The following is a 13,560-nucleotide window of genomic DNA, read 5'->3' on the forward strand; positions in this document are numbered from 1 at the left end:
AAGTTCGCAATATTCTCTCATAAAATCGTTATACTCTACTCTAAGTTCTGAGTTTTTAATTAATTTTCGTTCAAGCAGCTCAAATCTTCGCTTGGCAATTTCTTGGGAACTCCCTAACATTTTTAGATTGGGCTTAAACGGTATTTTAACAACAAACCTTCCTGACTCATCTCTTTTGACAGTCTTTGTAAAATAATCTTCACAAATTTTCTCACTCTCAGATAATATTTTAGTCTTACTTAATTCTTCCAATTCCCAAAACTTAACAATAATATTATCTGTTAGTGCGTCTGAATTTATCACCAAATTGCAATAATTAACTTGTGAAATTTGTGAACTGCCAGACATTCCTACTTCTCCTGCAATCACCCAACCAAATAATGTATTTTTTAATACAGGCAAATGTTTTCCTAATGTCTCGTAGCCAGGAATTAAAATTCTCCAAACAATATCAGAACCCAACAGTAAATCTATGTCACTTACCTCGTTAAATGTAGGATCTGCCAATTTCATCCAAGTTGGAATTTTAATTATCTGTTTATTAAAACTGACAGTTGGTAATTTGCATATTATATTAGGTAAAACAAGACATTTTATTTTTTGCTGAAAATCACCATTACACGATTGAATAGTTAAACTTGCTAATTTATTTACATTTGTAACTGTTTGACCAATGCCTTTTACTATATGCTCAATTGGAGTCGATATTAATCCTAAACTGTCGCATAACCTTTCAGATAAAAAATTTGATTGTGAACCCCCGTCCAGTAAAGCGCGTGCCTTTATTATTTTACCATTATCTCCCATTAGTAAAACCATCGCAGTCGATAACAAAACTTGGGACGGTCCGCCCAATCGCGCAACGTCGCATTGCGATTCGATTATATTTCGATCGGCCCCGGTCCCAACGCGTGCAATGGCGGCGGTCGAATTCTCGGGTGATTCTATAACGTTTTCTTGAGCGCCAGCGGTTGGCACATTTGGTTGATTGTTAGGAATTTCTCGGTCAAAATGTAAAACTGTGTTGTGTGCCTTATGACATTTGAAACATTTTCTCATTTTGCATTTCCAAAATGGATGTGTGTCTCTAAGGCAAATAGAGCACAATTTTAATCTCTTTACTTCGGAAATGCGCCCAGCTACCGACAAACCCAAAAATTTACTGCAATTAAATACACTATGTTCTTCATGACAGAAGTAACATTTCATTTTTTCAATAGCCGAAAACCCGTAGCCTCGAGTTTTCTTGCTAACTTGACTTTCACCTGAGGGTTTATTAAGTTTGCAGCTTTCCAACTTTTCCAGAATATCGCATTTTTGTTTTAAAAATGTATTTATATCATTCATCGTTGGTAAGTCGCCTGTAATTTTAAAACTTTCCCAATCGCGTCTAGTAACTGCATCAAATTTATTACACATAATGTATATAATTAAACGATCCCAAGATTCAGTTTCTTCTCCTAATGCTTTAAGAGCCCGCAAATGTTTTGTGTATGTGTCAAATAAATTTCTTAACTCAACGTGTGACTCTTTAACAATCTTAGGATGTTCAAAAATATCTCGAATGTGACTGTGAATAATCATATTTTTGTTTTCAAAACGATCTGACAAACTTTGCCAGGCAACAGCATAATTATCAGAGGATACTTGCAACGACTTAATACTTTGAGCAGCCTCCTTCACTAAAGAAGCTCTAAGGTAATAAAACTTCTGTATATTTGTGAGTGTTTCATTATCATGAACCAGTGCTGTAAAAATGTCCTTAAACTCTAACCAATGATTGTAATCACCATCAAAGGTTGGTATTGATATTGGAGGTAATTTTACCATAGAGCGAACCTGATCGTTAGACGTTGAACCAACCACTGATTCAGCATGAACCGCACTCAACCGATCCACTGCAATTAAACTCTCAAAGCGAACCTTTAAAATAGCCTTAACCTCGCCAATCAACTCAAAATATATATTTTCAAACAAAGTTCTTTCATTTTCGCCTGCGTCGGAATCATCTAGCAACTCTATATCTGACTGTAGTGTTTCAAACTCTTCGAAAAGAGGTTCTGTTTTTTCCAACCTAACTTGTAACTGATTGTATACACTATCAGGAACATTAATTTTTCCTATAACATTTTCCTGTAAATAAGTTCTCAAACGAGTTAGCTTGGATTTTACAGCACCCCTTTTGGCTTTCAATTCCGTAATGTTAGCCATTTATGACACAGTCGAAGGTATATTTTACAAAATAATAAATAAACTCTACTTGCCGTCTGACCCGTGGCGCAAATTTCTTGAAATTGCGTTTTCCTTCAAGTGGCGTCAAGTGCACGACTGCACCGCGTTAATAACTTCGTCGATGTGGCCTTTAGTTTCACTAATATGGGCACTGTTTTTGGTTTATTCTTCTCCAAACTTCACCAAAATCCGGTCGATGGACCAATGTTAACGTTGATAATAATGGACTGTATTTATTTCTTTGATTTACACTTTATTTCAACTGAAATATACGGAGCAAAGGGGAGGCTCGTGTCCACCTTATAAGACTTGTAGATGCTCTCTCGGTCCGCGGTGTTGCCACTTCTCTCGCACCTCAACAATCTTTTACGTAATTTTTGAAGCAACCCCATGACCAATCAGACCATACAGGGTGGCTAAAGACAATCAAAGTGGGACAAGAACGTGCGCAAAAAAAGAAAAGTATTAAATTACAGTCACTTTACTAATAAATAATTTTAACTTTTTTCTTACATAGGAACTTGTTGTCTAGGGTATTACGTCGGGACGTTTTTGGGCGTTTCTTAATTAACGTCATGTGTCCGAAGAAATATCGATTTTTCCGGAAAATGGATAAAACACTGTTCAATATTAGCAGCTTTGTATATATCATTCAAATGCCGTGTTATATATGTTCAACATTATCTGTTAGATAAGCCCCATATTTGGTAAGACCTTACAGGGTGTCCAGCGACAGTGAGTGAAACTTGAAATTGTTTGCACAAATTGTTCTTACACTTTAACTGTCTTGAAACACCCTGTATGGTTCTATCGGTTAAAAGAGTTGACTTAAAATTATGCAACACATAATATGGGACCTACACGTGACTTAAAATGACAGTTCAAAGCTTAATTCGAGATTGAGCACTGCTATGTCACATTTTTTTGGAAACATTGCTATTTCTTGAGTCACAATTGGGAAACGGCCAAAAATGTCCCGAGATATTGACCTAAACAACACTTCCTTAAAACAAACCGAAAACAAATTATTGATCAATTGGGGACTACTTGAAAATTTCACTTTTCTGCACGCGCTTCTTTGCCACCCTGTATAGTTCAGTGGTCCCGGTTGAGGTGTAAATAACGGAATCCGTTATCCTTAATAAAGTTAAGGGATAACCATTTCTGTTCTGCGCTTGCTTATAATAACCATAACCATAACGAAGCCGTCAAATAGGAGGCTTAAAAACTCTCTAAATATCTATCCTTATTATTATATTGATTTAGCAAAAATAATGTGACATTTGAAAACATTTGGTCGCGTGTTTTCGCTGATAAAACGTCCCGACTATAAATTATACCTATCCTATAGTCTCATCGAGAGCAATACTTGAGCAACGATTTTACACAAACCAGTTTAATTACAATAAAACAGTAACACTTACGGTTGAGAAACGTGACCATTCCGAATTCTCCGTGAACGGTTTTTCTTTTGCTTATTTTTGTCATCGTCGATCGCGAAGGTGTTCAAACGCTCGGTCACTTTTTCCACATCCTCTCTCAAAGGGAAAGGAGCGCCGCATAGAGTGTTTAAAGACTTTGACTGCAATATTAGTTTGTACCATTTGTCATCTTTGGACAGGACTAGAGGATTGCCTATGACGATTACTTTTGATTTGGCTCGCGTGATGGCTACGTTGAACCTCTAGAAATCAATTAATGCAAAATGTCGATTAATAATAATAATAATAATAACAGTCTTTATTTCGAATTGTGATTAGGATAGAGTACAATGTACATTATCAACTAATACAAAGGAAATAGCGTCATGGTAAACTATGAACTATGTAGTACTTAAAGATACTTATACAGGGTGTCCGGAAAATACGTGTACAACGTTTGACGACAGACTCCTGACGTCAAAATATGTCGATCTAAGCCGACTTAGTTATATCCAAAATTGTCTCGTTTAGCCGGTAGAGGGCGTCAAAAATTTGTAAAAATATTGGTTTTTTACTAAATTACGTGAAAACCTGCTAATGGATTTTAATGAATTTTAGTATGTAGACTAATACTATAAAATGACGTTTTCTAGTAGTATAGTCACCGGCTGTAAATAAGTGGAAGTGTTATAAAAGTGATATAATACGTCAACATTTCTCCTCATTTTTTATATGAACGGCGTTATGACAACCCAGATATTTTTGTCGAGTGACCGGAAGTATTTTGAAGCTATTTTACCTCTTTAATATTTCCCGGTGGATGAGCTGTTTCGCCAGAAAAAAAAAATTTACAATTACCTGCATACATCAAAGTAGGTATAATAAAGTTGAAATTATTTATTGTAAGAAACTAAGTAAACCAAAAACATTACTTAAGCAAATGTGTAAAATGACCGCCATCTTGCTGAATACACTTATCAATACTCTTTAAGAAATGAAATTGTACCCAATATTTTTACAAATTTTTGACGCCCTCTACCGGCTAAACGAGACAATTTTGGATATAACTAAGTCGGCTTAGATCGACATATTTTGACGTCAGGAGTCTGTCGTCAAACGTTGTACACGTATTTTCCGGACACCCTGTATACATTTTCAGCGATTTTTCCCTAAATACAGATTTCAGAGAATAAGCAATCTTTATTTAACAAAATAATCCTCTATAAGGCATTTACGAATATTCTACCGGTAGATACCTGTTTAACCTAGAGCGTTCGAAAATTGTTTTTGGTAACTACTATTGCCGTTCTGAAATTGTACCCATATACCGAATATATGTACCCGGTTTATGATTTATGGATCGAGAAGTTCCGTCGGTAAATTAAGAAAAAAGTGACTTTTGACAGGTTTTCCATTAGAATTTAGAATCAAAGCATCAAAAATTAGTTTATGTTTGACGGTTTGTCGGTTTGTTCTTCAGTTTAGCTACCTTATGAGATTGACCTGTTAAATTAAAATGGATATTGGAATATGTTCTGTTTGCGAGATGGAGGGAGAGTATGCCGATATTATAAAACATTTCAACAATGAATATCAAAGACATATGAGGAATGGGAATACCAATCGCGTTCTAAAATTCATTCAACCGTAATGAACCAGATCCTTAAAAGTTACACCGATTGTGGTAAACGGTGGAATTAGCAGGTATAATTTTCGTAAATGCCTAATGTGTAGGGTTCTAATTCAATTCGTAAATTTTTTTACTTCTTTTTTGAAACTTGTCCGTCAATGTTTTCAGCCTGTCTGGTAGGTTGTTAAATAGGCGAATACACATATATTTTGCATTCTTCTCAGTGAGTGTTAATCTATGTTTTGAACAGTTTACATCTTTTTGTCTTGTGTTGTATGTATGATTGACTTTGATGTTAAATAGGTTTTGGTTCTTTTTAAGAAAGATGAGATACTCATATATATAAATTGCATAAACTGTCATTATTCTATTTTTTTTAAGGATGTATCTACATGAATCTTTGTATTTCATTTTGAACATTAATCTAATTGCCCTTTTTTGAATTGCAAATACATTCTGAATTTGATTGATCCAACTTTACAATTTCTGTTGTTGAGAAGAATAGCCACTTACCTTTGGTTCTTTAACAAAACCAACTTTGTACTTCTGATCGTATAAGAGTAAATCTTCTTGAGCTCTCACGGTCGAAATGATCATCACCCTTTTCTCTCGTCCTTGAAACGCTTCGGTAGTACCGATCTCAATATCTCGGTAAGCGTGCAGAGCTTCTCGGATCTTGTACATCTATTAAATTAATAATTGTTCTCTTATAAAAGATTAATAAAGAGACAAAAATACGGTACCTGTCTAATGTACGGAGTAACGACGCCTATTTCAACAGGCGAAACGTTTTGAGCGGTGTTGCGGAATTTTAGTCTGGTTAATACCTCGACGTACTTCTTCACCATGAGCACTTCTTTTGAATTGTAATAGCTAAAATTACAAACAAATTACCGTTTATTGGCGTAAACAAATGATAATAATAATTAAAATTATTTCTGTCAGGTATCTAAGTTCAATTGAACACAAAAATGAAGTTTTTTTAGCCAAAAACTGACTGCAGTTTAATAATTCCACGTTCGATGTGGTGTTGATATTAAGTCGAAGAGCAAAATTTTGTCTTAATAAAGTGATTTAAGCAACTTTGTTGTCATGTGAAATTTAGGAATCCATCTATTTTTAAATTTCTTGTGTTAGTTACTAACACATTTTCTAATGATTTGTATATTCTTCAATTTCATTTTTTTACTTATAAGGCACTTGTGTCATGCCTTGTTTTGTTGGATTCCAGTAGGGCATTTGATTGCATTTTGATACACAGCTGGTAGAACCTCCTGAACACATATGCAGAGCATTTAAGCTCATTAATGACGATCTGAGTTTTATCAATGATTGGTCTGCCAGACATGGCCTTTTATTGAACGCCGCTAAGAGCAAACACATGTTGTTTGGCACAAAAGCACTATTAACTAAAGCGAAAACTCAGAATTTTCCACCTCTAAATATAAATGGCATTACGGTACCATCAGCTGAGGAGGCTAAAAGTCTTGGTCTGGTTCTTGATAGCTCGTTAGCGCATGTCATTGGGAGACTGCGACTAGTGTATTTAAGATTGAGGAGTTTGTATCCATATAAATATCTTCTGACCCCTAGAATTAAGTCGCTTTTGATTAACTCATTAATTTACCCCTATTTGGACTATTGTGCAGTAGTCTATTATTTCCATCTGACCTCTGAGCTTTGCCGTAAAATACAACTGGCACAGAACTGCTGTGTCCGTTTTATTTATGAAATTAATAAGTTTGACAAAACAATATCTTGAAATACAACCTGCGAGTAGGTCTCCATATTGCGATGTTTGTCTATTCAAATCAATCAATCAAAAAAGTAGCTTTATTGTCGGAAACTTAAAGTCATTGACAAAGCCCTGAAAACACATACAAAAACAGCAAAAAAAGAACATTCATAATTATTACACTACACATACAATATGAATCACACATAATTACACCTTACAATTATTAAAATAAAAACAAAACAAAAAGGCAGTTACCCTGTATAAGAGAGGAGAAAGAGGATCAAAAACACAAACAGTGCTGCTTGGTCAATTTATGGCAGAACAAGGCGCCTTAAGAACTGGAGTAGAATTCGTCCAGAGAATAGTACGCCCCGTCAAGCAAAAACCTCTCAGCCTCACGCCTAAATCGATGCGCAGATGGCTGGCCTCTGCCGTGGAGAGGATGGTTATTGAAAAGTCTCTTGCCACCGTAAATAAGCGACGACTTAATCTTCTCCGTGTGAGGAATGGGAAGCCTCAAAACGAATCTACTGCGAGTCACCGAGCCGGAGCCCTCGGACAACTGACCCCCAAACTTGCCACGGACAAGACAAATCGTCTCTAAGATGAAAATGCAGCACAAGGTGAGGATACCATGTTCAATGAAGAGGGGTCTACATGAGGCCCTGTATCCAACACGACACAAGCACCTCAATGCTCGCTTATGCAGGAGAAACACAGAATTGAAGCGGCTTAGAGAACAAACCCCCCAGAAAGCTATGCCGTACCGGAGATGGCAGTCAATCAGGGCATAGTATGCACTCTACTACATGGTAATCCAGACTGCCAGAGATTACCCTCAATGCATGGCAACCCAACGCCAGTCTAGAGCACAGACCGTCCACATGCTCAGCGAATCGTCAATAATAAGACCAAGAAACTTGTTCATTCCAGGGGCGCACAATGGCTCACCCTCAACAAAAATCTCCTGCAATGAACATCCAAAATTTAGGATCTTGGTCTTACTGATATTTAATGACAGTAAGTTGGAATTGCACCAATGTTTGATTATGGAGAGGTCCCCATCAATAGTGGCAGTCAATGAATCGGCGCTCTTGCCGTTCCAAAGAATGGTCGCGTCATCAGCGAAAACAGTGAATTGTCCATTAATAGGGAGCAAAACAATATCATTAATGTATATCAAGAACAGCAAAGGTCCAAGAACAGAGCCCTGAGGGACACCCGAAGTTAACATTAACTCTCCAGAACCATGGCCCCCGATGAAGACCTCCTGGCTCCGGCCGGACATGAAAGAGCGAAACCACAACAAAGAAGCGGCTCGGAAGCCATAAGCTTCAAGCTTCCAAAGAAAGATCTGGTGGTCTACGCAGTCGAACCGGAGTTCATGCGACCATACAGATCCTGAAGAAAAGAAAAAATAGCATCATTCGTGTCCATCGCTGGCCGGAAGCCAAACAGAGATGGGCTGAGAAGCTCATGACGCTCCAGAAACGACATCATCCGCCTCTGGACCAGCTTCTCCAGCACCTTAGACAGTGTCGGAAGCAGGGAAATCGGTCGATAGTTAGCCGGGCAGGAGCGGTCGCCGGACTTGTAAAGAGGAATAACCTGAGCCCTCTTAAAACGTGATGGGAAAACTGCCTTAGAAAAGGATGCGCTGATTGCATCGGCGAGAACAGATAAAACATTGTCAGGCAGCGCAGAAACAACCCAATATTCTATACTTAGAAATAAACAACCAGTGTATTTGACAAATTATCTCACTGCCAGACAAGATATTCATAATTTAAATTTAAGAAATATTGTAAGATTTAACATACCACTACACCGAACTGAGAAGTTTAAATAGAGTTAGTGATTCAATATAGAGATAGTATTTCAAAATTCAGTGCCAGTGTAGAAACATAAAAAAAGTTTTTACAAACATCACAGAAAGTAAAAAAAGTTTTTTTTTAAATTTCTTCTTTTGCTCCTACAGTTATTGAGATAAAGAACAATTCCGAATAAAAATGTTCCGAATGATAAAGTCAAGTTTCCTTTAACACTCACTGATTCAATTATTTTTCAGGACACACAAGATTGTGAGATGTAACCTATTTTTTTTCTGTTTATTTTAAAAGAGTGAATACCTGAATGGAACATCTACACGTAAATAAGTCAAATTCCGCTTTACACTGATCCACTACAGGACACTCCACTCCATTACACTGTCAATGTAAAACCCGTTTTAAAAAAGTCCAGCTTAGAAAGTACAAGTAAGTAAATTAACCAGGCTTTTGCAATTTTTTAAAATAAATTCCATTAAAGTTATGGACTAAACCACTACAATTGACAGTTACGTCATTATATGCACCGTCATATTGAAAATCAAACATATCTAATGCCTGTTTTCCCAACACTTCCAAGTCGATTTTAAGTACAACTTAAGCTAAGTTGAGGTTTGAATGTGACAGATCAGGTGATGAAAATATCACAGTATAAACTAAACTTAGCCAATGTTGGGGAAACGGACATAAGCTGACTTCAGCAGGACATAAAGTCCGTTCAAGGGCTAGTGGCAGTGACGTAATAATTGTTGTTCCATAAAATGAGAGAGATAAAAATTCGACGCCATTAACATATGTTACAAATTTTTAAATTGGTGGATGTTCATGCTGGTTCGTTCAGAAAACGTCCATAATTTGGCTATGTGTCATCTGATTAATATATTTAAAAAAACGAACCGCTGTCACATGACAAGCTGTCAAATGACTTCACGGAGTGTGCACCTGCGATCTTTCTGAACGCAACGACATTGAAAATTATTAATTTTGATTTTTGACGTTTATTGACAGTTTAGGCAGAAAGACCAAACTGGTCGATAGCTTGTTTCGTTGTAAACGAAATAAAGATTGTATATATATATATATGACAGTTTGCTTAATTTTTTTCCAGCTGATATTTAAATTTATTTATTTAGTTTTTGAGCTAATCTTTTGGTTTATTTTAATTTTTATTGATACAATTTTTATCCATCATAGATAACTAATAAAATCCATTAAAGTATCTTTTCCCCACTTCCAAAACGGTTCGGAAACAATGGAAAGTAACCGCAAATCTGTAATTTTTGAATCGACAAAAGACAAGTTTATAAACAAATCATTTGCGGTAAATCCCAGCGCGAACAGCAGAAATGTGACATTTGATCACACTTCTATTAATTAAGTTCGCTGATAAAACTAATAAAACAACTCCCAGATAATGTTTCACTTCCTCGATTCGTTTTATGAAAATTCAAAAGTCTGAACGAGCAATATATCAGCTTAATATTATCCTAAAGTCTAGTGAATCTAATAGAAGACGCAATTTCAGATCAAACTTTTGTACAATTTTAGAACTTCTAATCAAAATAACGGCTTACCTAGGTGATCGACCTTCTCTCTGTTCCGTGGCCAGTACAGAACAAAACTCGACCGGCGAACCATCATGGTTATTATGACCGCCATTCAGTATAAGTTTGTAAATATTGGTTTTCGCTAACGGATCCTCTATGGCGCTTTTGGATACGGGCTAAAAAAAACGGTTGGGTTAAACGCTTTTAACGATCGTTAGTAAGTTCAAACTAACCTTCAATTGGTCTTTGTAAAACATTTGATTGGGCAATTTTAAAATTTCCGGATGAGACCTGAAATTAAGCTTGAGCATCGTGATGAAATTACTTTTAGTGTCTTTCTTGTATAACTCGGACTGCATTAAACGCTCGAGTAACGATACATCTGTAGATAATAACACCGATTAAATGCAACATAACTAATTAGAAACAAAATTATTACCATATTTGTACTTTTTACAAACTGCCGAATTTATCACAGGGCCTAACTGCATTGGGTCTCCGGTTAAAATCAGTCTTTTAGTTTGCAACAGGAGACCGATGGCACAGCACGCTTCAGGTTCGCGAGCTTGAGCTGCTTCATCCACAAATATTATATCCGGATGGTATTCCCTGAAAAAGATTTATTTTCTTATAAGATTAAAATCTTATTCTATTAGAATTATTATTATTAGTTCGACTATGTCGACAGATGTCAATGCAAAGTGAAAAAAACAATTTAAGTTTAACCTTAGTTGAAGAGCGTTTTTTTTTTTCAGAAACATGTGTAAAAGTAAGTTTAAAAAGGTCCTAATATTAGGTAGAAAATAAACCCTTGTTGGCATTGGAATTTTAAGTGTCGACCGCTATTAGGGCTTATTGCACAATTTATTGGGAGCAAAGCGTAGGCACTAGGAAAAATATCGTATTTCGTTGATTGATTTACTAACTTTGAGAAAGAATTGTTGTGGGTGCATTGTGCTTATAGATGAAGCGTATACGTATTAAGAATGTAAATTGGTCAGCATGGACTACGAGATGTGTGTTTGTTACTAAATGTTAGGAATGAGTAATTTACAATGTTCGGGGAATTCAATAATTGATTGATTTAGGACTTCAATTAGGGAATAGAGCACTCACATACATTTTCTATTATAGTAATCAGATCGTGTACCAGTTTGACGTGTGGAGCGTTTGATTGAGCAAGTAAAGTGGTGAGTTGACCTTCTGATAGTACACAAATAAAAAAAATCGGTATTCTGACGTATTACTATATGAACGCCCTCTTTTTCCAACATTACACATGATTGTGGGTTTGATGCTTTTGTATCTTATATTTCATTTTTAAGTTAATTAAATTAGTTAAATGTTAGTTACAATGAGTTTAATCAGTTATCACGATACCCAAAATTCTAAGATATTCCTGCATTATTTTTGCTCTCAAAATATGAAATTTTAGTCATACGGACTAGAGAAAAATCCTCTTTTCCACACTTATTAGGAAAGTATCAATTTTTCATCATTTTCATCATTTTTTTTTTCTATCCTACGGAACAAAAATCAACAAAACTCACCTTGTATACTTTCCCACAAATACGAGGGTAGTTACCACAATCCTAAACTTCGACAACTGCGTGCGGACAAACGGAATATGCTGAATATGACCATCGACAACACATAAATTACAATAGGGTATAATTTCCTCGTGCACGGATTCGTAATCAGCGTTTTCCGACATAATTCTCCTCAATTCCGTGGGGGTGCAAAACTTGCTTAATTTTTCCGTTAACATATTACAAGCGGCGTTAGCCGGAGCGCACACTAGAATTTTGGCCTTTGTGCGTTTTTTCAATTGATGTATGGCCTCGACGATTGTGACGGTTTTTCCTGAAAGGCAAACAACGTTTATATATGTTATTAAAGCAGGAAAAAATGATATTGAAAAAAATATAAAAAGATTTGATAACATCGAAAAAATAACTGCGAAGTGTGAAAGTGTACATTCAACAATCTTAAAAATGCTAATTAAATCAATTAATGTAATATTTTTCAGCTGAAAATAATAATTATCAACCTATAGTGAGCATAATTTATAAATGCATATAGCAGCCAATCAAATTCAGAGAAGCTTACACACAAAACTTACGTAGTTTTTATTAAATAAATTTATAAATTAATAGCTATTTATGATATGAGTGTTAAAAGTGCAGAACGAGCAAGTGTCTTAAGGCGCTATTTTTAATAGTTTAGTAGCGTGTTAAAAGTTGAATTTTTAGAGGCGTTTTAAGACACTAGTGTTATAGGTACTACTTTTAACACTGTGTGACAAAGTGCTCTTATTAGTCACGTGCCAACTTGGACACTATGACAGCTAGAAGATTCGTTCAAACGTCAAAATATAGCCTGTAATTTTGACCTACTTTTAACTAAAAACAATTTTCTTTTAAAAATCACAAAAACCGAGATATTGACTGGAAAATAGAGCAGTGCAAGTTAACAGGCTTTTTTAAATATGTCACAATTTGAAAGCTCCTAATTTGGTTCTTGTGACGGTTAAAAGGTTCATTCCAGGATAAAATGTGGCCCAAAACTTTTGCTTTCTTATGTCAGGTTAGAGTTTTTATGAAAAAAAAACATGAATAACTGAGAAAACCGGCTTAGAACACTGTTATGCACTCCAAACTTACATCCAAAACTTATCTCCCTTTCACAGATTCTTCTTCATAAGATATAGTGTGTTCCTCATAAACTGTCCCAAAAACACACACATTGCTAAGTATAGTCGATTCTAACAATTTTTAAATTATGTTGTGTTTTCCTAGTCCCTTCAAATTTGTTCTTCTTTATTTATCTCGTTTTCTTTCGTTAACTGTCATTGGTCTTTCCCTATCTTCTTTAATTGTCTCTATCTCTGATTCCTTCAAACTGCCATCTTTCTTCTGTTTCTTTAAAAATGACAACTTATTTCACACGAGATATGTAATGAAATCATCAATCTATGGGTCAACCTACTTGCTGTGTCAACTATTTTCCTAGAATTATTACAACTATTGTAAACCGCTCAGAGTAGCATTTTTGTCTATTTCAATACAATTGAAACATTCTTGAATCATTATTTGGTTAACTTTCGTGCGATAAGCTGTAGTTACTCTAAGTAGTCAACCATCGTTATTTCTTATTTCTCATTTGA

The 13,560-nt window shown here is 35.6% G+C and overlaps 1 protein-coding gene across 1 annotated transcript in view; it reads right to left on the reverse strand.

Moving 5' to 3' along the window:
• Positions 1–13,560, reverse strand: part of LOC145724037 (putative helicase mov-10-B.1) — a 46,651-nt gene that overhangs the window by 22,126 nt on the left and 10,965 nt on the right. Inside the window, exons 12-18 of the mRNA XM_081972106.1 lie at positions 11,945–12,257; positions 10,834–11,003; positions 10,628–10,776; positions 10,422–10,570; positions 6,027–6,156; positions 5,797–5,967; positions 3,657–3,916 (exon numbers count right to left, since the gene is read on the reverse strand). Coding sequence (XP_081828232.1) covers positions 3,657–3,916; positions 5,797–5,967; positions 6,027–6,156; positions 10,422–10,570; positions 10,628–10,776; positions 10,834–11,003; positions 11,945–12,257 — 1,342 coding nt within the window. The remainder of the gene's footprint in view (positions 1–3,656; positions 3,917–5,796; positions 5,968–6,026; positions 6,157–10,421; positions 10,571–10,627; positions 10,777–10,833; positions 11,004–11,944; positions 12,258–13,560) is intronic.

The sequence above is a fragment of the Ips typographus genome, linkage group LG2 (assembly GCF_016097725.1).
Source record: "Ips typographus isolate SLU linkage group LG2, UJ_Ityp_2.0, whole genome shotgun sequence".
Lineage (NCBI taxonomy): Eukaryota > Metazoa > Arthropoda > Insecta > Coleoptera > Curculionidae > Ips > Ips typographus.